A 25,385-nucleotide genomic window follows, 5' to 3' on the forward strand; every position below is an offset into this window, starting at 1 on the left:
CCTAAAAAAACCTCCCGCCGGTGGCGAAGAGGGACCTGACAACCCTAATGGGAGTAGGTAGCAAGGTTGCTATAGTAGGAGACCTCCCAGCAACCTGGTTTGTTAAGAAAATGGGGGGAGGGAACAGGGGCACATGCTGGCATCGCACCGGTACACTGATGTCACTTCTGGTGAAAACTAGAAGTGACATCATGCAATACTCTAGATTTTGAAAAACTCTACGATCCCATGGCCAGAAGTGATGGTCCCCACCCCCTAGATGCTGTATGGATTAGTCTGCAAACAAATAAAATTGTTCCCAAAATATGTTACACAAATAATGCTAACTTCTGGCACATTCATGCCCACAAACTAGGGCTGCCAGGTCCCTCTTCGCCACCGGCAGGAGGTTTTTGGGGTGGAGACTGAGGAGGGCGGGGTTTGGGGAGGGGAGGGACTTCAATGCCATAGAGTCCAGTTGCCAAAGCGGCCATTTTCTCCAGGTGATCTGATCTCTATCGGCTGGAGATCAGTTGCAATAGCAGCAGATCTCCAGCTATTACCTGGAGGTTGGAAACCCTACCGCAAACAAGTTTTTTTTTTTTTTTTTTTTTGCACAACTGTTAGTCCCGGGCTGTCATTCAGACATATTGGATTAAGATGTTACAAAGTATCAAACCATATTCCAGGATGTGATATTTCACACAACCCTATCGCTTTGTTATACGATTATCTTGATGGTACTGGTAAAAGAACAGGTGTGGACAGAATATTACTTGAAGTTGCATGTTCTGGTAAGGGTGCTGTACTTATTTTGATGACAGGTGAACAACATGATGGGGAGGAATACCTGACTACTTCCTGCTAGGTGACCCAGGGGAACATGTGGAGTGGCTGTTGGCAACACGTAACATTTCTTCCAGGAAAACCTGAAAGTGATGTTACACGTCTCTAGGAACCACCAGAAACTCCAAGGTAAAACTGTCGACCAGGGGACCTTACCCTTTTTGAGCCTGGGAGCCCCTTTGGAATTGTTACACAGCGTGGCGGGCAGAGCCACAAAAATGGCTGCCACAGGAGGCGGAGCCAGCCACAAAACGGCTGCTGAAGTTTTCTTTTTCTTTTTCTTTTTATAAATTTTTAATTGCTTTTTATAAGTAGACAAAAAGTAAAACAAAACTAAAATCATAATACAATACAAAAACAAAAAACCCAAAAAAGAATATATATATATATATATATATTCTTTTTTTGTTTTTTTTGTTTTTGTATTGTATTATGATTTTTGTTTTGTTTTACTTTTTTATATATTTTTATATATATTAAAATACACAGTGACGATCTGTGTGCTGTAGTGGCAGCTGCCGCCAAGGCAAGTTTTTTTAAAAAACCTTCACAACCAATCAAATCTCCAGTGACCAATTAGAAGCCTCGCTGGGCAAAAGCCCCACCTGGCCCCGCCCACTTTCTAAAAACATTTGGCAGGTTCCAAGAAAGATGTGGGGGGGGCACCCCCTGGGGAATCCCTGTTGCAGACTTACTGACTCCAAGGGGAAAATTTTTAACCCATTGCTGCTCTGAGAAGCAGCAGAAACCCCCGCCAGAGGAAGGGGATCCCCTGCCCCCACTGGGGAACGGGCAAGCCTCTGCTGCCAACAGGGACAGCGCCCGGCCTTCCTCTAAGTGACCGCCTTTCAACTTCTTAAAGAGAGCAATCGTGTCCCCCCTCAGCCTCCTCTCCTCCAGACGAAACATTCCCAACGCCCTCAGCCTTTCCTCGTAGGGCTCGGTCTCCAGGCCCCCGATCATCCTCGTCGCTCTCCTCCGCACCCGCTCGATTCTGTCCACATCCTTTTTGAAGTGGGGCTTCCAGAACTGCACCCAGGACTCCAGGTGCGGCCTGAGCAACGCAGTGCACAGCGGAACGATGACACCTTCCTCTGATGGCCCCATCAGCAGCAAAGGTGGAGGATAAGGGGGCCCTCGGCTGCTGCTGCTGCTTCCTCCTTTATTTCAAGATGTTTCATTTTTATTCATACCTAGCTCTCTCCCTGATGGGGACTCAAAACAGATTACATCATTCTTCCCTCCTCCATCGTATCCTCTTTTTTTTAATGAAATTTTTATTGTTTTCCCATTTTATACACCATAAATCAATTTCCACTAATACTTCAACAATGTAAAATAAAATCGATAAAATTTTCTAATCTAAAAAATAAAAATTGACTTCCCCTTCACTCTCTTCTGTCCAAAATTGAATTATGTATACTTTTGCTAACAGTATAATCCCCCTCTACTCAGTTATTTTATAAGGATCTTATTTTATCTAATTAATATACCTGTAATCATCCTAATATTATCACTATACCAAATAACTATGAGGGATTAAATCAAAGAGTATCCTTTAAAATGACCCATCAAAAATATTTTTCACAGTAAATTCTCCACATCTCCCATTCCCCCCCCAAAATTGTACATTATCAGTCTGGTTAATATAAGCAGTAATTTTCGCCATCTCCATCAATTCCATCATCTTGTATATCCAGTCCTTTTTGTCCGGTATCCTCACAGTGAAAACCCTGTGAGGAAGATTACGCTGAGAGACAGTGACTGGCCAAAGGGCTGCTAACTCCCACTTGGAAAATACCTGGAGGTTTCGGGAGGGGGTGCCTGGAGATAGGAGGTTTTGGGGAGAGGAGGGATCTCAACAGGGTGTAATGCCATAAAGGTCACCCTCCAAAGCAGCCATTTTCTCCGGAGGAACTCATCTCCATTTTCTGGAGATCAGTTGTAATTTTGGAAGATCTCCAGACCCCCACTTGGAGGTTGGGCAACCCTACCATCATACAGTGACCTTCCATGGCAGAGTGAGGATTTGAACCCAGGTCTCCTGGGTCTTAGTCCATCCCTCTGATCAACACAGTACACCGGCTCTGTAATATGGTACTCACATGCAAGAGAGGCCTGACTGTAATCAGAGGAGAAAACGTTAATGGGGAGGATTACAAATGTCGGCAAATTTTGTCATATGTATTTTTAATGCGGAATGAAAAAGATGGTTTTAAACACAACCTTCCCCTTCAAGCATTGAATGCCTTTTTTGGTAATGAAATAGCAAATTCTCCCGTTCTTCCTGCTCTGATCTAAAAAAAAAAAGCATCCATACTGAGGCTTTGGAAAGATGAAAATTTAACCAATTAATGAAATGGATTAATGTTAAAAGACAGATGACTAATTAACAGTTCTCCGAATCTGTTGACAGCCCTAGAGATAACGCGTACAGAGTGTGCGAGCTGAATCCCGGCCGGCTGTAAAATATCACCCATTAAGGGCCTCTTCTGATATTCTTTCCTACTTGCCAAATGTTTACTCCTTTGACCCCCCTTCTTTCCACTGGGATCTATTTCCCCAGAATATTGAATACAGCACAGTTTGATTCCATTCATGTTGGGATTCTGTAAGCACAAGACTTGGCTTCTGGCAGAAATTTACTGGCAGAAATTCACCTTTATGTACATTCCCCCGCCCCAACTACATACAATGGCCTATTGCCACAATCCTGTTATAATCAGAAATTATATTTCATACCCTTTGTAACGAGGGGGCTTTCAATGCCACGCAATGGATACTGATGGTAGTTAAGGAACTCAGCATGGGGCTGTTCCAAGGCATCGTGCATTCCCGACCTGACTGTGACGTGATCCCTTTTGATGGCTTTGATGGGATTTTCCTTCCTATTATTTAAAATGTAATCAGAAAAGAATCCTTCAGTCTTATAACATATTCAGCAAGAGTGTTCTGTGAGGCTGGCAATCACATAGTAGGTATTTGCAGATTACATGGCGTCTTTTAGAAAATTACTTTTAGAGTAAGACCTGCGGTGTCTTCTTTCTCCCTGTACAGCGATGTCTAGAAAGGGCTATGTCACTGTGGCCTTTTATGGGTGGCGTTTTCCCTCGCAGTCACCCCTCCAATGATTTCAGGGTTTTGTTCTGATTCTGCATGCCGTTTCCAGCCGTCAGAGGTCGCCTCGCTCTCCCCTTGCATTTCCCCTCGTTTTGCCCCCGTTTTCAGACACCTGTTTTATCTCAAATTTGAAAATGCGGAGAAACACAGTGGGAGAGTGAGGCGGCCTCGGACGGTCAACACAAAGACCGGACGTTGTTGGAGGGGTGACCACGAGGTAAACAGCCATGCATCAAAGGCCAGAAAGGAGGATTCCAAGTTGCGATGAAGATGGAAAAATTTGACAGTGGTGTGAGTCTATATCCATGACAGTCATACATTGCACCAAGTGGAGCAATTATCAATTTTGCTGCATTTTGTGAACAACCTGCTCTTTTTTTAAACCTGGTTCACCAGAATAGTTTTTGAAGTGTTCATGACTTTTCGAAAATCTGTGGAAGGTATGGTTTCTAACCTCCAGGTGGGACCTGGAGATCTCCCAGAATTTCAACTGATCTCCAGACAAGAAAGACCAGTTCCCCCTGGAGAAAATGGCTGCTTTAGAGGGTGCACTGTATGGTGTTATACCCCCACTAAGGTCCCTCCCCAAACCACAGGCTCCACCCCCAAACTTCCAAGAATTTCCCAATATGAAGTTGGTAACCCTGGTTGAAGGATAAACGTATAAATATGTGTTTATACATCTATACTTCAACAATAGATTTTTCAAAAAGCCATGTACACTTTTCAAAACTACCCTGGTGGACCAAGGGGAGAGAGAGCAGTTGGTGATGTTATAGGTGCTGACCAATTAAGAACTCCATGAAGCTGCTATTATTTTCCAGCTCACCCAAAAGAGAGGGGAGAAATGTTTCTTGTCCATTTTTATCTTTGTAGATATAATCATAAGGGATTCAGCAATCTTAATTCACAGTGGATCTCAGCTGAAAACGTACACATTCTGCAATTTCTGCTGCATGTCATGAAGAGCACACACACAAGATACTACAGGGATTTCAGATGGTAACCATGAGTTTTGCAAATGCAATTGCAGAAGAGTGTAAGAAACACAATCCCATTAGTCTGTCAGACTTAAGTTCTAAACCTCTGACAAAATGAAGAAAAGCCCCTCTGAGCCAGCCTGACCTTAATGACTTCCAAAATCTGTCAAAACAAGCGGGAACTCACAAGGGCTTATGTGTGTGTGTGTGCGGGGGGGAGATCTCATCCCCCACTATTTCCTCTTTCCCTTTCCTGAAAGCTCCCATAGCCTCTCCACATTTTCTTCCTCCTCCTCTCCTTCCCACTCACCAGCCAACCCACCTTTATCTCTTCAAACTAAGAGTTTGAGTGGCAAACGGCCCCTTGCGATGCGGCGCTTCTGGTTGTAAACCGGAAGTGATGTGGCACAATGGGCAGGCGCACGTGCACGTGTCTCCCACCGACCCTCAGGTACCTGCCGACCCTCAGGTGGTTGGTGGGCAGCCAGGTGGATTGGCGGGGGTTTGCCCACCACCACCTGGCACTTGGCAACCCTAGTGGTAGAGCACATGGTTTTATATACAGGTTGAGTATCCCTTGTCAGGACTGCTTGGGGCCAGAAGTAGTCCGTATTTTGGATCTTTCCATATACTGGAATATTTTGGATTTTTTGCATATACATAATAATATATCTTGGTGATGGGACCCAAATTCATTTATGTTTTATATCCATTTTATAAACATAGCCTGAATGTAATTTTAAACAATATTTTTAATAATTTTGTGTACATTGAACCATCAGAAAGCAAAGGTGTAACTATCTCACCAGAATACCTGTATCAGCTGTTAAACAAGAGCAACAACAAACTAACTAACAATGGCAGGCTACGATGCAGTGTATATTGTATTTTATTTTTTTAGGTGAGAGGAAACATTGAAAGCAGGAAGCATGGATCTGCCTACATGCTGGCTTGAAGGATCCAGTTTTCGTATCAGTCTGGATATGAGATGGCTGGATAAGGGGTACTCTACCTGTATAGTGTCACCCTGGATCCATGTCATCCCTGGGTGAAGGATCTTGGGTAAGAGGAGAGGGGGCGGGAAACGTCTATTTTAGAGGCAGGTGAACCAATGGTCTGACTCTATATAAGGCAGTTTTACATATGTCTGACCAATATGGCCGCCCCATTTCTGTGTCCATGTGTTAAAGACGAGAGGCAGAGTCCAAATTGTCATTCTTTATTCTTTAAAAAAAGCTTAGTCGTGAAAAAAAGCTTAGCCAGTGTGGCGTAGTGGTTAAGAGCAGTAGTTTGGAGCAGGGGACTTTGATCTGGAGAACCAGGTTTGATTCCCCACTCCTCCACATGAGCGGTGGAGGCTCATCTGGTGAACTGGAGTTGTTTCCCCACTCCTACACGCGAAGCCAGCTGGGTGACCTTGGGCCAGTTACACACTTTCAGCCCCACCTGCCTCACAGGGAGTCTGTTGCGGGGAGGGGAAGGGAAGGTGATTGTAAACCGGTTTGATTCTTCCTTAGGTAGTAGAGAAAGTCAGCATATAAAAACCAAGTCTTCTTCTTCTGCTTGGCTGCAAACTATGATGACTCCACATGTTCTCCTACATCTCACAGATGAAAAGTTCATTATGCCTGGAACACCCTCATTCTGAGGCAAAGACTCATTTCCCTTGACTCCCTCCCCAATTTCTACACCTGTTGCCAAAACCCAATTCCACTACTCTGCTTTCCTCAGAAAAATCTGCAATAGCCTATGTCCTGCTGATTTATTGTCCTACAACATGTTATCTAAAGTTCAAAACGTACCTTAGCTATGGTTGCCAACTTCCAGGTGGTGGATGAAGATCTGCTGGAATTACAACGTATCTCTAGACAACAGAGTTCAATTCCCCTGGAGAAAACAGCTGCTTTAGAGGGTGGACTCTGTCATCACATCTCTGCTAAGTTCCCTCCATGCCCAAATCTCCAGGAAATTCCCAACCCAGAGCTGGGAACCCTAGCTAGGGCTGCCTGATCTTCCTCCCTCCCTCTTTTGTAGGGGTAGGAGGCAGTGGAAGAAGGCAAGCAACTGCAACCTGGGTAGAGGGTCTGGGGGTGCCGGTCAGGGCTGCCGCTAGCCAGAAGAAAGTCTCTTCTGTTTCCCATGGTGCCCCTGCCTTCTGGCACTCTAGGTAGTTGCCTAGGTCTGACTAGTGACCAGGCTACCTCTGCTTAACATCCAGCTTGATGAAGTGGAGTTCTTTGGAACTCAAAAGCTTTCACTCAATTTTTGGTGACATTTTGGTAGATGTGAAGGTAGGTTTTCACATGACATTTGAATCGAGGTAGCAGAATGTGAAGTTTGACCAGTGTGGTAGACTGAACTCAAGTGGCTTCTCAGCGCAGTTATTTCAACTGAGTCATGAGATGAACAGGGAAAAACCCCAAAACTATTCTTGGATAGAATAAGGGTGTTCAGTCAAGAGACTCATATAACGGCCAGACTGGATTTGACCATGTTCTCGTGGCTACCATGAGGAAGGCGCCACCGCTAGCTTAAAGTGATTTTAAAATACTGCGAGGGGCTAATCATGATTGATCCTGCAGCGCTTGTTTAAGGCATACTTGTTTCACCTGTTGCGGGAGCTGGCGGATTGTGCCAACGCCCAGGAGTAACCACCAGTACCAGTAGAGCTTGTAGAAAATGCAGTTGTTTATTCACAGTGCTATACACACACTCTTCCACCACTATCTCCCGACATAGACTCATGGAGTCAAATACTTATATACAGATGCCATCTCCAGGCAGCAATTAGTGTTACAGGCTGAGTCACCCTCCAGGTGCAACTCATTACCTTCAGGCTCAGTCACCCTACAGGTGCAACTCATTAACTCAGTCTCAGGCCTTCTAGGGGCTTTCCAGGTTATTACATCAGCTTAGCTTGACACTTAGATCCCCTGAATCTAAATCCACCTGTCATAGCTAATATGAACAGACTTGCATATTCTGTCATCCCCTACTGCACCTTTTCAAGTGCTGACATGCCCCCGCCCATGGCTGTTTTTGAAAAGCCGTGGGGAGGGACAAGAGTGCCACATTGTGAGTCTGATTAGGATTAGGTCCTCATAGCATTTTAAAATAACTTTAAAATGGCAACTGTGTCCTTGTGGCATCCACCAGGATGCCATCATATCTACTTTGGCCCTAAATGTGAACCTCTTCCTTCTGGAAATTCTAATTCTTTAGTTAGCTTTCCCCTGAAACTTGGCTCTGAGATAGGTACAGTTGCCTTCTAAAGCATTTGCTAAACTTACATTACATTATGACATTCCTTTCATGGACCATTCTTGTATTCCTTTCATGGACCAGTGAATCTACCTGCACTTTTGCAAAAGCACCATAAGATTCCAGTGCTCTCCCCTCCGAAGGTAATCGGTCCCAGATAGGGTTGGATAGAGTCCTTGAAACAAAGCCACACACACAAAAAGGACAAAAAACCATCTTTAAATAGAAAGTGGGCTTCTGGAGCAAAGTGACAGCTCAGATGATTTGGAGATTTGAACAATAAGAGTAATTGGACAAGAACAACCGCAGACAAAAGGAGCAAATCACACATCATTTGTCATGGAAACAGAGATCAAATAAATCTGTTACTATGCCTACTACCTGTTACTATGTTTACATGAAAAGCAGACAACCTACCCCTCCCACTAGGGTTCCCAAACTGTGTTGGCAAAAAAATTTTTGGGGGGGGCAGGATTTGGGGAGGGAACTTAGCAGGGATGTGATGCCATAGAGTCGACCCTCCAAATCAGCCATTTTCTTCAGGGGAACTGATCTGTGTTGTCTGGAGATCAGTTGCAATTCCAGGAGATCTCCAGTCAACACCTGGAGGTCGGCAACCCTACCCCCACAAACACACACATATGTCATAAAAACAGACATTAAACAGTTGTAGACCAGCTGTCAAAATGCCTCAAAATAAATCACCAAAATTGGGGGCGGGAAACAAAAAATAATTGGGAAGAATCTTGACTGCCTGAACATACAAGAAACCTAAAATAATGTAACATATATCTGTCAATAGAGCTCGCGTTAACACATTTTTACACAATGTCAAAATGTATAAGTGGGGATGATGTCATATCTGGTGCGCTTCCTAGTAAATGGGGAGAGTTTGAATGGATGATACTGTAAGCAATCAGACCCCTCCTCCCATTTGAAGAGCTGAAGAGTTGGTTTTTATACCCCACTTTTCTCTACCTTTAAGGAGTCCTAAAGCGGCTTACAATCACCTTCCCTTCCTCTCCCCACAACAGGCACCTTGTGAGGCAGGTGGGGCTGAGAGAGTTCAGAGAGAACTGTGACTAGCCTAAGGGTCACCCAGCAGGCTTCATGTGGAGGAGTGGGGAAACCAACTCAGTTCACCAGATTAGAGTCCTCCACTCTTAACCACTATGCCATGCTGTCTCTCAAGAGGTGCCATGGAGGCACGGGGGCCAAAGACTGGCATATGAGCAGGACACTGCTCCTCACAAAATGGATGCCCCCTCAGAGAGTTCTGGGATCCATCTTGTGTGTCAAGCTTGGGCAGGAAGGAGGTTGGCTGCTGGACTTTCCCCCTGGCCCAAAGGTGTGCCTGGCTGGATGATGGGGCTTCCTAAGCTCCAGGATGGAAGGCTGAGTCAACCTTGAGCCGTCTACCTGAAACCAACTTCTGTCGGGATGGATCGAACTCAGGTCGTGAGCAGAGCTTGGACTGCAATACTGCAATCCTTTCTCCCTGATGGAGACCCAGATTCGTTTAGGTCATTTCCCTCTCTTCCCGTTTATCCTCACAATACCCCTATGAGGGAGGTTAGACTAAGATCCAATTCCGCCACTGTAATCACTGCATCACACTGGCTTCCTGAGTCCCATGTTAAGGATCAAGCTAGATGAGCTACTGGAAAATCTGCTATTATATCTCCAGGTCTCTGATTTTGTGAAACAGCGACCATTTCCCCAACCTCAAATATTCTGCCCAGCAGCATGGAAATATACGGACAATGTGAAGGCAGTTGTCTGTTTCTCCCATCGGTCCAAACAGCTGCCCAAAGTGGCCATTTGAGGTTGGGAAACTAAGGGACGGGCTAGACATGAGCACCCCCTTCCCTGTGGCCCCAATCCAACCTGTCCCTCCCAGCAGTTGTTATTTACTGATTAAAAACCATGATGGATGTCCAATGGTGGATCTTTCTGTTTCTCTTCTAGATTGGTTTTAGGTCGCTACACTATGCCGGCAGTTTTGGTTCTTTTTACCCTCATTTTCAAGAACCAGAAAAAGCCTCATGAAAGAACAAGGGAAGCTCCATTTCTGCCTTAAATGGCACAGGGAAACAACTGGCCACTTGCAAACTGGCTGGAGCATTAATAATAATAATGTACAGAGCATTAGGACAGGTAATTGAATCGACAGAGGGCTACCTTTTTTATCTAAACGAATCTATTGATGGGAAGGAAATGGCCACAGTCCCAACCTATCCATCCCAGTGCCGGTCTGAAATGATTAAGTTGATGGCTTCACAAAGATTTTTCCCCCTCCCTTGCAAAAAGTGGGGTAAAGCAGGGTGGAATGCTTTGGACTGAAATGATTTCTGATGATCTCTGCTCTGAATCTGGGTACGGCTGAACTTCTTGATCAGGCGAATTATCAAAGGGGTGGAGCACCTTCACTACAAGGAAAAAAGCCTTTTCGTTTAGAACAGGGATCCCCAAACCTTTTGAGACTGTGGGCACCTTTGGAATTCAGACCCAGAGTAGTGGCCATGGGCACAAAATAGCCACTGTGGAGGGTGGAGCCAACCACACACAAAGGAAGCCGAAGTGCAGGGGACAAAAGGAATAATTTTTTAAAAAAATACACTGGGAAAGAGAGGGAATTGTGGGAAGATAGCTGCCAGATTGTAAGGTCCAGGCAGAGGTTTGAATCCAGATGAGATGTTTCCGCAGGCACAAGGATTTCTGCCCACGGAGTGGGATTTTCTCATCTTCCCCCTCCTAAGGCAGCCCCAAATGCCCCCTGAAATCCTGGGGGAGAAGAGACCCCCCCAGGAATGGGATTTCAGACTACTGCAAGGGGGTGGAAATCCTTGCACCTGTGGAAACATCTAGCCTGGATCCAGCCCAGATTGTTTCTCTCCCGCCTGTGGCAGGGACGTAAAGCCTGGGTAGGACCAGGGCAGTGAGCCCTTGGGCATAAGCTCTTAGCCTGATAGCCCTAGCATAGAGCGGCAGGAAGATCTCCTGGCAGAGAGGGAGGGAGAGCTTTTCTCTGCAAATCCTCTTCCCTTCTTCGGTTCCTTTGTTTCTTCTTGTAGTTTATTTTTGTGTTGTGAGCAGTGCTTTTTTTGTAAAATGAAAGAAGTGCCAGTACTCGTACATAAGCCCCCCCCTTCCGCCTGCAGATCCCCACTAGGCAGTTCTCGAGGGCCCACCACTCTCTCTTCCTCTGGAGGAGTGGGGATGGCTGGCACACGAGGGTCAGGACTTGGGAGAGTCCCTCCCCAAAGGTGCTGGTACTTACGGCGACCCTGTTGGGTTGTCAAGGCAAGAGGCGAACAGAGGTGGTTTGCCATTGCCTGCCTCTGCACTGCGACCCTGAACTTCTTTGGTCCTCTCCCATCCAAGTGCTAAGCAGGGCTGGCCCTGCATAGCTTCCAGAATCTGGGCCAGCTGGGTCAGGGCACTGATGAGTACAGTCACCCAAAAAAGCCCTGGTTACGTGCCACTTTGGGTCCCTATTGGGGGAAGGATGAGATATGACTGACTGAAGCGGTGATCAGTTCTTCCTCTGAGTATTTTTTTAAAGGCTAACTGAAGCCATGCAGAAACCTGATTTGGATTGGGGCCATAGGGGAAGGGGAGGGGTATAACTCTCTCCATGTGGTTCCCCAGTCCTTTACACACGAGGCTGTGAGCTCTTGAAGGGAGAATAGGGGCATTTTTTTTCATCTTTTGTTGATCTTTTTTTCAACACAGGGATTGGGGGTCCACATGTCACAGTGGTTAAACTCTTGCTCTACAGCCTGGGGGGCCTAGGTTCAAATCTCCGCTCGGCCATGAGCTCACTGAGTGCCTTGGGCCAGTCACCATCTCTCGGGTTAACCTTCCTCACAGGGTTGTTGTAAGGACCCGGTAGAGGTGGGAGAGATCCATATGTGCCACCCTGAGCTCCTTGGAGTAAAGCCAGGATAAAAACAGGCAGAATTTGATTAGTAAAACCACACATGGGGTGTGTGTGTGTGATATTAAACCTCCTCTCCCCCACATGGGCCCAAACCTTATTGGGGCCATAGCATTTAAAAATCCAGCTGAGCATGTCCTGGTGTCTCTTGCAGTTTGACTTTTAAACAGGCATTAGACATGTGCACAGAGGATTGTCTAGGAACAGCATTTCGTCAGTGGAGCCTCCATTTCTAGGGGCAGTGTACCCCTCCATGCCAGATTCTAGGGTCAAACCAACCTGTGGGAGCCCGTTCTTCCTGAAGACAATCCTGATGAGTTTGTGGGAGAACCAAGCCAGAAGAAAAAGGGGTTGCTTACACCATCCCGTGCTTACAGACCCTCTCCCGCGGCCATTGACCAAAACCGTAAGTTCAGTGCCTGCAAATCTATCACGGGGGTGGCAGAAATCAAACTGCAGCTGTTTCCAGATGGGTCTGGGAGAGCATTAGATCAAGGGAAGACAATAGGAGGTTTGGTTTAGAACAGGGGTGGGGAACGTCAGGCCTGGGGGCCGTTTAAGGCCCGCGAAATTATTTGGTCTGGCCCTTCGTGGGTCCTGGCAGATCTCTAGCTCAGAAGGATCTAAGACTGGTGATCCACCCCCTCCCGCGGACAGGAATAGCCTCGATTCAAGGCAGATGTGAGTTTGTTTTGCTGAAAAAAGGAACATTTCCCCCCCTCGCAGAAGAGTCATTAGCTATGGAACTGCTAGGACCGCCCAAGAAACTAATTTTTAAGTGGATAATTTTGTATGGCCTGCGAATGATGTTATAAATATCCAAATGGCCCTTGGCGGAAAAAAGGTTCCCCGCCCCTGGTTTAGAAACAATGCCTGCAGTCTCTGGCCCACCCTGCATGTGGGGAAAGGCAAGCTGGAATTCCCCTGCCCTTCCTCTTTAAAAGATGGAGAAAGAGATTTTCAAGGGACGATCAGTCAGGAGGCTGAAGCCCAAGGAGGCAAAATTACCTCGGAGGGAGGGAGGGGAGGGGAGGGGAGGGGAGGGGAGGGGAGGGGGCTGCCGAGTCACAAGGCACTAGGACCTAGGAGGAGACCCAGCCAAACTGGCAGGCATTTCTCGCTTGGCTTTCAGACAACAAAGGCAGAGCGTGCCTGGGTTTCTCTCCTTCAGCATCTCCACCCTGCGAGCTGAAAACCGGTAAGTAGAGCTTGAAGGCAGATCTGGATATAGATATATATATTTTTCCCCTTTCCAGGCAGAAAGTAACAGACGCCAGATGCAGGGGGAAGAGAAAGAGAGGTCGGTCCAGAGGATGCAGCCCTCTCCCCGCATCCCTCTCTCCAAAGTTGCCTTGAGATGTCATTGTCTCCTGGAAGCCACTCCTGTACCCGGGGGGGGGGGGAGTGCCGGAGGGAGCCTCGGGCCTCTGTGACTGACATAATGCCTTTTTTACTAAGCGACAGGGACCCCAAGGCTACATTGTCAGTGGCCAGATTGGTTTCAGTCCTTCTATCCCTCCAACACTAGATATAGGCTGCTCAAGATCAATGGATCAAGGAGCTTCGAAGGGATAAAAGGAAAAGAAAAAGGAAAAGGAAAGGAAGGAGAGCGGGGGGAGAGCACAGCAGTCCCTGCAGCGGTGACAAGGAGCAGGTCGGAGAGGGGTCAGTGGGCCAGGGTGGGAAGAGCAGAAGAGGAACCGGGCAACGGACCGGACCAGGTCTGGGCAGCAGAAAGCAAGCCAGGGCGTCCCCCAGGACGGGCATCTGATGGGTCTTGACCCCAGCTCCGCTGCGCGAAGCCGCTCCGAGCAGATGTGAGCTGCATGTTAATAGTTCAGAGCGGCCGGCTGACAGCTGGCTTCCCCCCCCTTTCTTTCTTTCTTTCTTTCTTTCTTTCTTTCTTTCTTTCTTTCTTTCTTTCTTTCTTTCTTTCTTTCTTTCTTTCTTTCTTTCTTTCTTTCTTTCTTTTTCTTTTTTTCTTTTTTTCTTTCTTTTTCTTTTTTTTTTTCTTTCTTTCTTTCTTTCTTTCTTTCTTTCTTTCTTTCTTTCTTTCTTTCTTTCTTTCTTTCTTTCTTCCTTTCTTTCTTTCTTTCTTTCTTTCTCTTTTTTTTGCAGGGCTCTTTTACAAAACGTTGTTCCAAGTTTTCTGTTGCGAGAGGACGGGCGCTCTCTTTCGCCTCTGCCCAGGCTCCGGCTATTGCTGTCATCCTCCTCCCCAGCCTTCTCTCCCTTTCCTATCATGGTAGCACGACAGCCCGGAACAATGAAAGGTGCCCGTTTATGGTGGCACCAATATTTATGTAAATATTTCTAGTTGGTACTTTAGCGAGGAAACCCCCCCCCAAAAAAATACCCCTGCTTAATAGAACAGTAGATAGAGGGAGAGGAATGCTAGGGAGTGGGTAAATTCAAACCCATCCTAATTACATGACTGCAGAAATGAACCGAGAGGAAGCAAATACTGCAATGGAACATAAACTTAATTTATTGCCGTTTGAACGTGAGCTTTTTTTTGCCCTTGCCAGTTGCATATTCTTGGAAATTAAGGACGTCTCTGAAATGGATTGATGGCTAGGAGGGGTCTGTGGGGGAGGGGAGGGAGGGCTGGGTCTGACTCCTTTCCTGAGCAGCCGGTCACAAAGACCACCGCAGTGTGGCCGGTCACTTCCATCAGCCCTCCCAATGTACCGTTCCCAGTCGAAATGCCCCTAACACAAGGTGTTGCCCCCTCGAAGCAGCGACAGGTCGAACCCCTTGGGGGCCCGGCTCTTCGGCCTTCAGGTTGTCTGACTTCAGGCTTTGGCTTGGCTTGGCTTGGCCACCTCCGTGCATCAGCCGCTCAATCAAAGTTTCCCAGGCTGCAGTAAACTTCTGTGCACTGGTCGCAAGCTGTTCATGGATCATGGTGCACATCTCCATTGCTGGACATCTCCACTCCAACCTCCTGTCCCTTTTATTCCTCATTGATACCGAGTTAGCAAGAGGTCCCTAAAAGCTTCTGTACTGCTTAGAAGACCTCCTTGCCAGTAGTTGAACCATCTCCAAAAATCCAAGAACGAGCCTCTCTTTCCATCCATCCAGGGAAGGTGAAACATCAGCCCCCCCCACCACCAAGCATGGGTTGGGTTCCTTAAATGAAAAGAGCTCCAATCCAAGACCCACCTCTATATGCAGTTTCTCTGTCAGCACGTTGTGGTGGCTCACTTGTGATTTCTCCTTTGCCCCTTTCCTCCCTCTGTCCTCCGTTCCCCTCAGTTTCACATCTCTAGGGGTCACCGAGCTATGGAACTTGATTTTGGACACTTTGACGAAAGAGATAAGGCGTCCAGAAACATGCGAGGCTCCCGTATGAACGGCTTGCCCAGCCCCACTCACAGTGCCCACTGCAGCTTCTACCGAACCAGGACCTTACAAGCGCTGAGCAATGAGAAGAAAGCCAAGAAGGTGCGCTTCTATCGCAATGGGGACCGTTACTTCAAGGGGATTGTGTACGCCGTCTCCTCGGACCGCTTCCGGAGCTTTGATGCCTTGCTGGCTGACCTGACCCGGTCTCTGTCTGATAATATTAACCTGCCTCAGGGAGTTCGCTACATTTACACCATCGATGGCGGCAGGAAGATCGGGAGCATGGACGAGCTGGAAGAAGGTAATTGCTTGGCGGGAGACAGTGCGTGTTTGCCGGTGCAGGGAGGGTGGCAAGAGACAGGATGCCGAGTTCCAAAAGCGGCACCTGCAATGCCATGCTGCTTCCGCTCCTGATAGATGAATGTGGGAAGCTCCCATGGATTTCAGTGGAGGCAGGATCTCCCCATCAATTTCTTTTTAAGAATGGCATTAGAGTTTCTCCCCAACCTTAGGTAAGGTAAACATGACCATAGGAAGCGCATGTCTCAGGTCTGACTGTTGATCCCACAAAGTGCAATACTGTGACTGGGAGTGTCTCTCCAAGGTCTCGGGTGGTGGTCTTTCCCAGTCTTGCTTCTCATGACCCCTTATCTAGAGATAACGGAACCAAACCTGGGATTTCTGCTGGTCAAAGCAGGATCTCTAGCACTGAGCTGCGGTTCACACAGGGACAGGGAAAGAATAAGTCAATGTTGGAAGATGCAGAAAGTTTTCCAGGGGATGTTGCATACCAAGGAATTTCCCCTCTGCACCAGAAAAGGATGTGTCTTGTTGAGCTTGGGGGTGTGTCCGTAATGCCTCTGTGCAACTGGGGTACATAGACAGGGCTGTGCATTTTATGATTTCTCTCTGGGTGTATGCACAGCTTGTGGGTGTGTTTAAGCATGAAATGGAAAGCCGGATTTATTTATTTTTAAATGGGGATGTCGTGTTCAAACTCTGTAGGTAGAGTTGGGGGTGTCTGTACATTTCCCCCTCTCTATTAGTAAGGCTAGAGGTGCCACAGGGCTGGTGTGATGTACGTTCTCCTTCTGAAAATGTTCTTTTATTGACCATCAGTGATATATGAGCCTACCAGAACAGAGAGGTGCATTTAGAACCAAGCACATATGCGCACAAAGGGGTTGTGCAGTGTATTAATAGGATGCCGCTGGGAAGCTGGGTGTCTTCATTTAATTTAGCATGTGTACATGTTTGCTTTCTGGTGTGTAAGCTGTGCCCTGTGAGTGGAATGTCTGTCTGTGTGGGGACGGAGGCTGTTTTTAGGACCACATCTGTGATAACTGTTCACTGTTGTCTTACAACAATTGCATGCATCGGTTCTGTGTGCTTGGTATGGAAGGGGGTGTGCCCAGGATTTTTATAAGAGTGGGCGTGAAAGAGAATGGTGCAGTTGGGGGCTTTGTAAAAAGTACTTCTGTCTGGGTGTGTCTGGGTGAAGCTCTGTCTGTGTAAAGGGTGTGTGAACAATTTATGCCATATGCCACCTTTTAGGGGTGTGTGTGTGTGTGTAGCAGTGTTTTATAGGTTTAGCATGCAAATGACCCCTATATCTGTAGCGGTGATTTAATGCCCGCAGTATGCAGAGTCACTAACTCAAAACGTTCAAACGTCACATTCTGAGTCACAAAGAGAACCATAAGAGTGCCCTAAAGCTATGGGATTATTTAAGAAAAAGAAACACGGCTGGCATGATAATTATATTTGATTTGATGCTGGAAGATCTGCTTTTTAAATAAATAAATAAAAATACATATATATTAAAAAATCTTTATTGCAATACTGGCAGGGGAGGGGATTGAAAAATGATATCTTAAAATACAAGCAGTGGCTGTCAGGCTTCTACTACCTGTGGCTTTAAGAAGTGTTTTGTTTAAAAGAAAAATCCACTGGACTTGCTGGAAATGTGTATCAGTGTGTCTGCAGGGTGTGTCCCTTTGTTTGGGGCGACAGTGTTCACTGTGTCTGTGGAAACACAGAGGGGACGATACGCGGTATACCCACAGGGGAAGGTGTGTCTGTCGCGTGCTAGGGGATTATACACACAGGATGCAAGCCTGTGTTTGTTGGAGCGGCTATGGGGAGAGGGTACGTGGCGTTAACTGCATTAGGAGGGTCGGAAGAGTTGTGTGCATCACTGCCTGTAGAAAGGAGTGCAGGATGGTGCATCGTGCAGTTGTAAGGTGTGGTGCGTGCCTAACGTTTCTCCTAGTGGTAGTTAAAGCGGTTGGGGTAGATAGTTTCACAAATGCCTGCAGAGGTAGACAGTTATGCAGAATTTTCCTGCAGGAAGCTGTCTGCTGTGATAAAGGGCAGGGCACGGCTTATCTGAGAGGGCAGATAAAAAAGACTGTGCAGAGTGCGTACGCAGAGGTATTCATTGGTCTCTATTGTATGGCTTCAGGGCTGTAAGCGGGGAGGATACCAGATATGTGCACCTGTGGCTTTTGCAAGGGCTTTGCTTAGCTTACCTTTGTGACTGTCTGGGTGAATGCACCCAGTATAGTACCGCCAGATGTATTTGGGAGGCTGCAAATGTTTAACATCAGGGTGCCGTCTATGGTTCTTGGAGCCTGGGCAGGCATTCAGCCACTGACTTTACTTTGCCTGCCTGCCAGTTGCCTCGAAACCAACCGGCTGCCATCTTGAATGATGTCATTCCCTGGAAATACTATCCCAGAAGCTAGGGTTTCCAAGAATGACATCATGGTATCAGCAAGTGTCCAGGCCGGCTTTTGTTATCGCCTTGCCAGCAGGGTGAAACCAATGTGCCTAATCTTTGACGAGGTCACCCATCGGCTACGGCTGGATGGCTTCATCCTTTGTCTCAGCACCTGAATTTTATCTTTCAGTGCAGACAGCTAAGCGGTTTTGCCATTCTTTCTGGGATTTATTTAAAACACTGGACTTGCACCCCATCTTCCTTTCGTTAGGAAGAAAACATGTGAAAAAAAGGGAAATAGCAACAAGGGGTAGGGGGAGCTGTGATCCTATCAGCCTTATTCATGCATTCCTGTGCGACTGTGAGACACCATGTCTATGGGTGGTGCAGAATAAATAAATAAACAAATAATTCATTGTCCTAATGTAAAAAGGATTTTGCTACAAAACGTTCTTGTACTTCAGAAGACAAAACGTTTTGTGGTGATACTTGTTATGTGATGATGATTGTAATGTGGATTTTCAAACCACTGGGACTCAGCATATGGGGTCCGTCCCCCCACAGTCATCATTATATCACTCACACACACACACTACAATATTGTCACTCTCTGTGCATGTGCTACGTGTACAGAATACTCACACAGATATCCAGGTTTTGTTCACTGCCATTTTAAGGTCATGCTGTTTTTGAGAGAGCTGAAAAACTGAACTCCTTCTATTATTGGGGTGGATCCAACCACCCTTCAAAGAGCATTCTTCCAGCATAAGGAGACATTCCTCCAACTTAAGTGGCTCTTCCAAAAGTGGAAGAAGCCCTTAAGTTGGAGGAAAGCTCCTTAGGATGGAGGAAAGCTTCAGAGTTTGATTTGTGGTTGACAAATGCCTGGAGATATTGGGGGTGGAGCTTTAGGAGGATGGGGTTTAGGGAGGGGAAGGGCCTCAACAAGGTCTAATTCCATAGAGTTCACCCTCCAAAAGCAGCCATTTTCTCCAGGGGAACTGTTCTCAGTACAGTTGTAATTCCAGGAGATCTCCAGGTCCCACCTGGAGGTTGGCAACCCTAGTCTGGCCCTGTGTTGGAGTTTGGGGAGAGGAGGGTATTTTAATGCCCTGAGGGAGCTGTAGGTGAGTCCTGAGGAGGAAAGGGAAAGAGAAGACCTGCGGGTCCCAGTGCAGAGAACAGAGTAACTTGAGAAGGAGCCTGGAAAGAGATCTCCAACCCCATCAAGCACCCCAGGAACACCATCGCCATCACAGTCAGCCAGACAATCTGCAGCGGAGAGCTTGCAACAGACTTGCGGAAGGCCTTAGAAAGACATTTAATTTATGCATGGGTACTTTCACTCACGCTCACTCCCCGTCTGCCTCGGTTGTTCCTTGGAGTTATGCATGAGTTTTCTGTCCATTAGAGATGACCTTGTGCCCAGCCCTCGCAATGTCCGGGTCTTCCAGTTCCTCTGTTAACCCAACTCTTCCATCTTCCCTAAGCAAAGCCCGGGTGAAATCCCCATGCGTCAGGCAAAGTGCGGGGCACGCATGCTTGGTTTCGCTTACAGCCAATTACAAAGCAGCATGTTCAGTGGCGGGGATTGAAATACTTCCTCCTTCCTGGGAGCTTGTTCTGTTGTTCTTAAAATGATTTTTTATGTGGCAGTTGGGTTTGGGGGGGTTTCTCTCACAGTAAGCACTACAAGTAAGCCAGTTAAAAAGCAGCATTTAAAGGGGCAGGATTTGAGCTTGGAGACTGCTGGTGCAGAGATTCCCAACAGGAAAGTGTGGGTCCAGCCAGCAACAAACCTCAAGTAAAACTCCCACACATAAATGACCAGTAAAAGACTCTTATCACTCCTTTGGTTCCAACTTTCAGTTGTGTTGTCTAAGTTTCGATTTGCATATGTGTCCTGCTTTGATTCCCCATCCCTCTTAGTCAACTTAAACCCTACACTTATATTTTAAGTTCTACCTGTGTAAGGTTATAGACTGCTTGGGTTGCCAACTCCAGGTTGGAAAATACCTGGATATTTTAGGGGTGGAGCCTGAGGAGGACAGGGTTTGAGTAGGAGAGGGGCTTCAATGGGGTATAATGCCATAGAGTCCACCTTTCAGAGTGGCCATTTTCTCCAGGTGCAATTCTTTTTGCAACAGTGTGGGGCAGGGGTCTGCAAACTGCAGCTCCCGAGCCACATGCGGCTCTTTGGCCCGTTGAGTGCGGCTCTCCGAACTTGGTTTGGAGCCCCTGCTCTTGCGCCTGCTCGCGCCGGCAGCCAGGCTGCGGAACCGGCGCAGCTGTGAGAGAGAGAGAGTGAGCGCGAGAGAGCAGGCGAGTGGGCGTGCTGTCTCCCCCCCCACCGCCGTGGAGAATGGCCAGGTCCCCTTTCCCTTGCCCTCAATGGTTGGGAGGCTAAAGCCTCCCCTCCCCTCTAGCTGCACGATTGCTGGGCGGGCGGCTCGGCGGTTCCTGCCCCCCCCCCCGCCTATCAGCTGTTGGGCGGGGCGGGCTTCCTTTGGTAGACCTGGCCTCCGGCTGAGTCCCATTGGGAGGCCATGTCTACCCACTGGCTTTCTTGGCGGTAGACCTGGACTCCGAGGAGGGGGAAAAGTCCCCCTTCAGAGGCCAGGTCCACCAATTGGCTTCTATGGACCTCCGGAGGCCAGGTCTACTGCTAAGAAAGCCAGTGGGTAGACCTGGCCTCCCAATGGGACTCCGCTGGAGGCCAGGTCTACCAATAGGCTTTTATGGCGGTAGACCAGGCCTCCAGACGAGGACTCCGGACGGGGAGGGGGAAATGGCAGGGACTTACAATTTAATTTTTATCAATAAATAAGATTACTATTAAGTATATCAAGTTTTATTCCGTGTACCTATAGTTTAATTAAGACTTAAAACTTTAATTAAAGTTTATTAAGTTAATAAACAGTGTACCTACCTATATAGTTTAAGTTTAAGAAATTTGGCTTTCAAAAGAAATCTCAGTCGTTGTACTGTTGATATTTGGCTCTTTTGACTAATAAGTTTGCTGTCCCCTGGTGTGGGGAGAAATGTATTTATTTGTTTATTGGATTTTGAGGCTGCTCTTCCCGAGCCCCGTGGCGCAGAGTGGTCAGCTGCAGTACTGCAGTCCAAGCTTTGCTCATGACCTGAGTTCAATCCTGACAAGTTGGTTTTTCAGGTAGCTGGCTCAAGCTTGACTCAGCCTTCCGTCCTTCCGAGGTCGGTAAATTGAGTACCCAGCTTGCTGGGGGTAAAGGGAAGATGACTGGGGAAGGCACTGGCAAACCACCCCATAAACAAAGTCTGCCTAGTGTCGGGATGTGACGTCACTCCATGGGTCAGAAATGACTCGGTGCTTGTACAGGAGACCTTTACCTTTACCTTCCCGACTAGGACGGGCTCAGATCAGCTTACAACCATTTAAGATTAAAACAGTCTTAACATTGCAATTAAATTGTCAACAATAGTTGGATAAAAATGGCACCGCCAATCATAGCAGCAATAACAATACATCAGGTAACCATACCACCAATAAAAACACACCATAAAGCGCTACCAGAGGGTGGGAAGGAGGAAGAGGATGGGAGGCCAGCCCGATGGAAACCGTCGCTGTCCTCAACCGTATTCGTGGCAGAGCAGCTCAGGTTTGCACGCCCTGCAGAATTGCTTCAGGTCCCACAGGGCCAGAACCTCCCTGGGCATCGCGTTCCACCAGGCCGGGGCATTTTAAAAACGCTGACATTGCATGCGCAGGGTGGCATCACTCGTTGGTAAAACCGTAAGGGATGTCATGTAGCTCTGGGAATCCATTATTTTCCAGTAGAGTTTCCTGTGATTCCTAGAGTGACACAATGGAAATGACATCATGGCGCACACGCAACGCTGCACCCCTCAGGTTCCCACCCCCAACCCTAGTTGGTAACCCTATCTCTGATCCCAGAAGGGAGTCAGGCTGGGGAAAAAACTAGTTGTCGTTGGGGAGCAGGGCTGTGAGGGGGGTTAGCTGTGCCTTTCTGTGTGCTGATTTTTGGTCAAATAGACCCCCTACTTCCTGCTTTATTTATAAACAGTCTAGGGATGCGAATAAGCACAGCTGGCTGCTGGGGCCCTAAGAGCACGTGGCTTATGTCTTGTAGCAAGCAACTGAAATGTATAAAGTGCCTCACAAGGAGGAGGATGGCATGCCAGGCTACTTTGCAGGGGCTGTCAAGCCCCTGGCAGGGGTGGGGGGATTCCCTGCCCCCGATCCCATTATCTGCCCCCACTCTGAGCGGGGCGGGGGGGAAGACACCAGCTGTGGCATCATATCACTTTTGGTTTAAAAAAAAATCCCGATGTGACATATGGTAGCTCTAGGAATCACCAGAATTTCTATAGTTTTACCATAGAGTGTCCAGTGATTCCTAGGGCTCCTATGTCACTTCCACTTTTTATACTAGAAGTGACAGGGCTCCCTCATATCCCTGCCCACAGCCCTCCTCCTTGTTGCCAGGCACTGCAATTATTTTTGTGTTTCTTAAGATATTATTTTATTTGTATATAAGCTATTTTGGAAACCGTTTGGCTGAAACTTTTGTTGTAGGATATAAATCTAAAAAACAAATGTTTACCCCTACCCTATCTCCCATCTCCCAAGGAACTCCAGGTGACATTAATATGGCTCCTTCACCCCACTATGTTAGTTGCACAACAACCCTGTGAAATTGGTTAGGCTGGGCCCAGTTCACCTAAGGTGCTTCATGGCTGAGGGAGGATTCGAACTTGGGTCCTAGTGGTTAATATGGTTAATAAATAATTAATAGTTCAAGTCCAATGCTATATCATACTGCCTTTCACCACCCCCAGTCTCCATGCATTCACCGTCTCCTGGGTTCACTGATATGACATGCATACATCGTTGAATCTGTGCACACAGAACCAATCAACATGCGCAGGTTGCTCCCCTTCTGCACATTCAGCCAAGGTATGGGAAGGGCTCCATATTTTTTATGATGAGCTTTGAGAAGACTATAAAGCTTGCAGTATAGAAAGCAGGTAGCATCCTGGACCCAGAGTTTCAGGAATTTAGCATCTTTCTTAGGATCTACATTATCCAGTATCTGGAATTAGGTTCAGTATTCAGAATCAAGCAAGCCAGCTGTTTTCCGCAGGGCTTCATCCCTTCATACATCCCCCTCATACTTTCTTGCCAACTTGGAAGGCTTTAAGAGGGGAGTGGACATGTTCATGGAGGAGAGGGCTATCCATGGCTACTAGTCAAAAAGTCATGAAGCTTACCTATTCTCTCCAGTATCAGAGGAGCACGCCTATTATATTAGGTGCTGTGGAACACAGGCAGGATGGTGCTGCTGCAGTCGTCTTGTTTGGGGGCTTCCTGGAGGCACCTGGTTGGCCACTGTGTGAGCAGACTGCTGGACTTGATGGACCTCGGTCTGATCCAGCATGGCTTTTTTATGTTCTTATGTTCTCTCTGTTCTAAAATTTAAGTCATGCTCTTTTTATCATGTTTTCCTGGTCTCAGCGGCTGCATTAAAATGCAATTCTAATCCATAATTTGGTTTGATTGAAGTCAGTTTATCGTGACATCTGTACAACAAACTGTTATTTCTGTAGGGGGGCTAAACTAGCATTCCTAGCCACAGTTTTATCTGGCTACTTAACTGTAGTCAGTGTCGACTGTGTTTCCTTGTCATGTCTGACTTCAGAAATCCTGGTTAATTCAGTAGCATGGCTCCTCTTGACCTCCTGCATATGGAAACGATAGCATGGAGCAGAAAGAAAGTCGAACCTCTCCAGCTGCATTCCCTATCAGTGGTGCTTTCTCAGCACACTTCCTCCCTCCTTCTCTCCACGGGCCCCTTCTCTGCTAGTGATTAATTACCAAGCAGGTCAGCGTAGCTTGAGCCTCTCCCAAGGGGAAATTTAAATGGTATTGGGACAAAAGATCTCGCTTAATCGCATGTTTTTATGCAGCTTGCAAATATACACTCGAAGTTGTTCCCCACCAAACATGGTTCACAGCCAAAAGCCATCCAACGATCACATGCTGTTCTATGTGAGCTTTGAACTGCTTTTGACTGTAACCATGTTTTATGTGCATCCTTGGGCGCATAGGGCCATTCTCGAGCCCTGGAGGACATCACAGCATTGAATGTGCTTGTGCTCAAATCGTGGTTAACCACAAACTGTGAGCAGCATCCTTGAACACGTGAAAAAAAGCTGATTTGTAGTGAGTGTTCTAAATGTTTCTAAATTGGCACGTAAGCGCTTCATTCCTGCACATTCTTGGTTTGTGAGCTGGGAAAGACACCAGTCCAGAATGAAGCCGCGCTGTCTCTTCCTCATCCTCCACCCACCCAGCACATTGAGAAGAGCCGAGGAAGAAGTGCTTGCAAAAGAGAAGCGTTGTGCTTTTGTGCTGGCTGCTCACCTTGCCCATTTTGCCTGCCTGAGCCCCAGTCCTGCTGGGAAGCTCAGACGAAAGTTGCATGGCTGAGCTCTCTAGTCTTTTTGCTCATTTTTGTGTGTTTATCAAAAGTTCTGATCACAAAGGTCTGTGCATGTGCATCACTGCCACTTGGGAACGGTGGTTCATGTGCGGGGGAAGGCATTGCATTGTCTAGGCACTCTAGATATGTCATGCATCATGAGTCCTTGCTCCACAGGTCTGAGCATGCTCCAGCGGCAGCTACCAGCTGGCTGTTGAGGGTGACAATGAATGCCACTGACTCCACGGGCACAAAAGAAGCATATACACTTGAAATACAGATTGCTTAAAAATGTGAACGTCTCTGCAGTGTGTGGGTGATCAACTCAAGGGGGAAAAGGACATTGCAGGCAGGGTAAGTTCCATTTTCAAGCACATTATTTACGAGGGTTGCTCATCAGTCTTATTCATTAGATTTCCAGCCCTGTATTTCTCATTATGAGAAGCAGCAGAGCCAATGGTCATTTATGCATGGTCGCTTTACCCTCCTTTATTCCCTGTTTCAGCCAGGATCAAATTTTTCAGTATGCACATTACCTCATTCCTTGGAAGCTCAACGCTGTTTCAACGCAAAATGAACCCGGCTTTTCCCATTCCTCTTCTGGCCCAAATTAAACCGTTCATCTTGGCTCATTCCAGAGTCACAGAGCATGCATACTCTGTTCCCGGGTTGAGCTTCACCCCACCCTTTTCCAAACCCCTCTACAA

General features: G+C 47.1%; 1 protein-coding gene across 2 annotated transcripts in view; it reads left to right on the top strand.

The window, feature by feature from the left end:
* The first annotated feature begins 13,219 nt into the window (after positions 1-13,219).
* The window catches only part of DCX (doublecortin), a 145,184-nt gene continuing 133,018 nt past the window's right edge, over positions 13,220-25,385 (top strand). For both annotated transcript variants that reach the window (XM_056859395.1, XM_056859396.1), the window contains exons 1-2: positions 13,220-13,324; positions 15,385-15,775. In XM_056859395.1, coding sequence (XP_056715373.1) covers positions 15,412-15,775 — 364 coding nt within the window. In that variant the 5' untranslated portion in view covers positions 13,220-13,324; positions 15,385-15,411. The remainder of the gene's footprint in view (positions 13,325-15,384; positions 15,776-25,385) is intronic.

This window comes from Euleptes europaea, chromosome 13 (genome assembly GCF_029931775.1).
Source record: "Euleptes europaea isolate rEulEur1 chromosome 13, rEulEur1.hap1, whole genome shotgun sequence".
Taxonomy (NCBI): Eukaryota; Metazoa; Chordata; class Lepidosauria; order Squamata; family Sphaerodactylidae; genus Euleptes; species Euleptes europaea.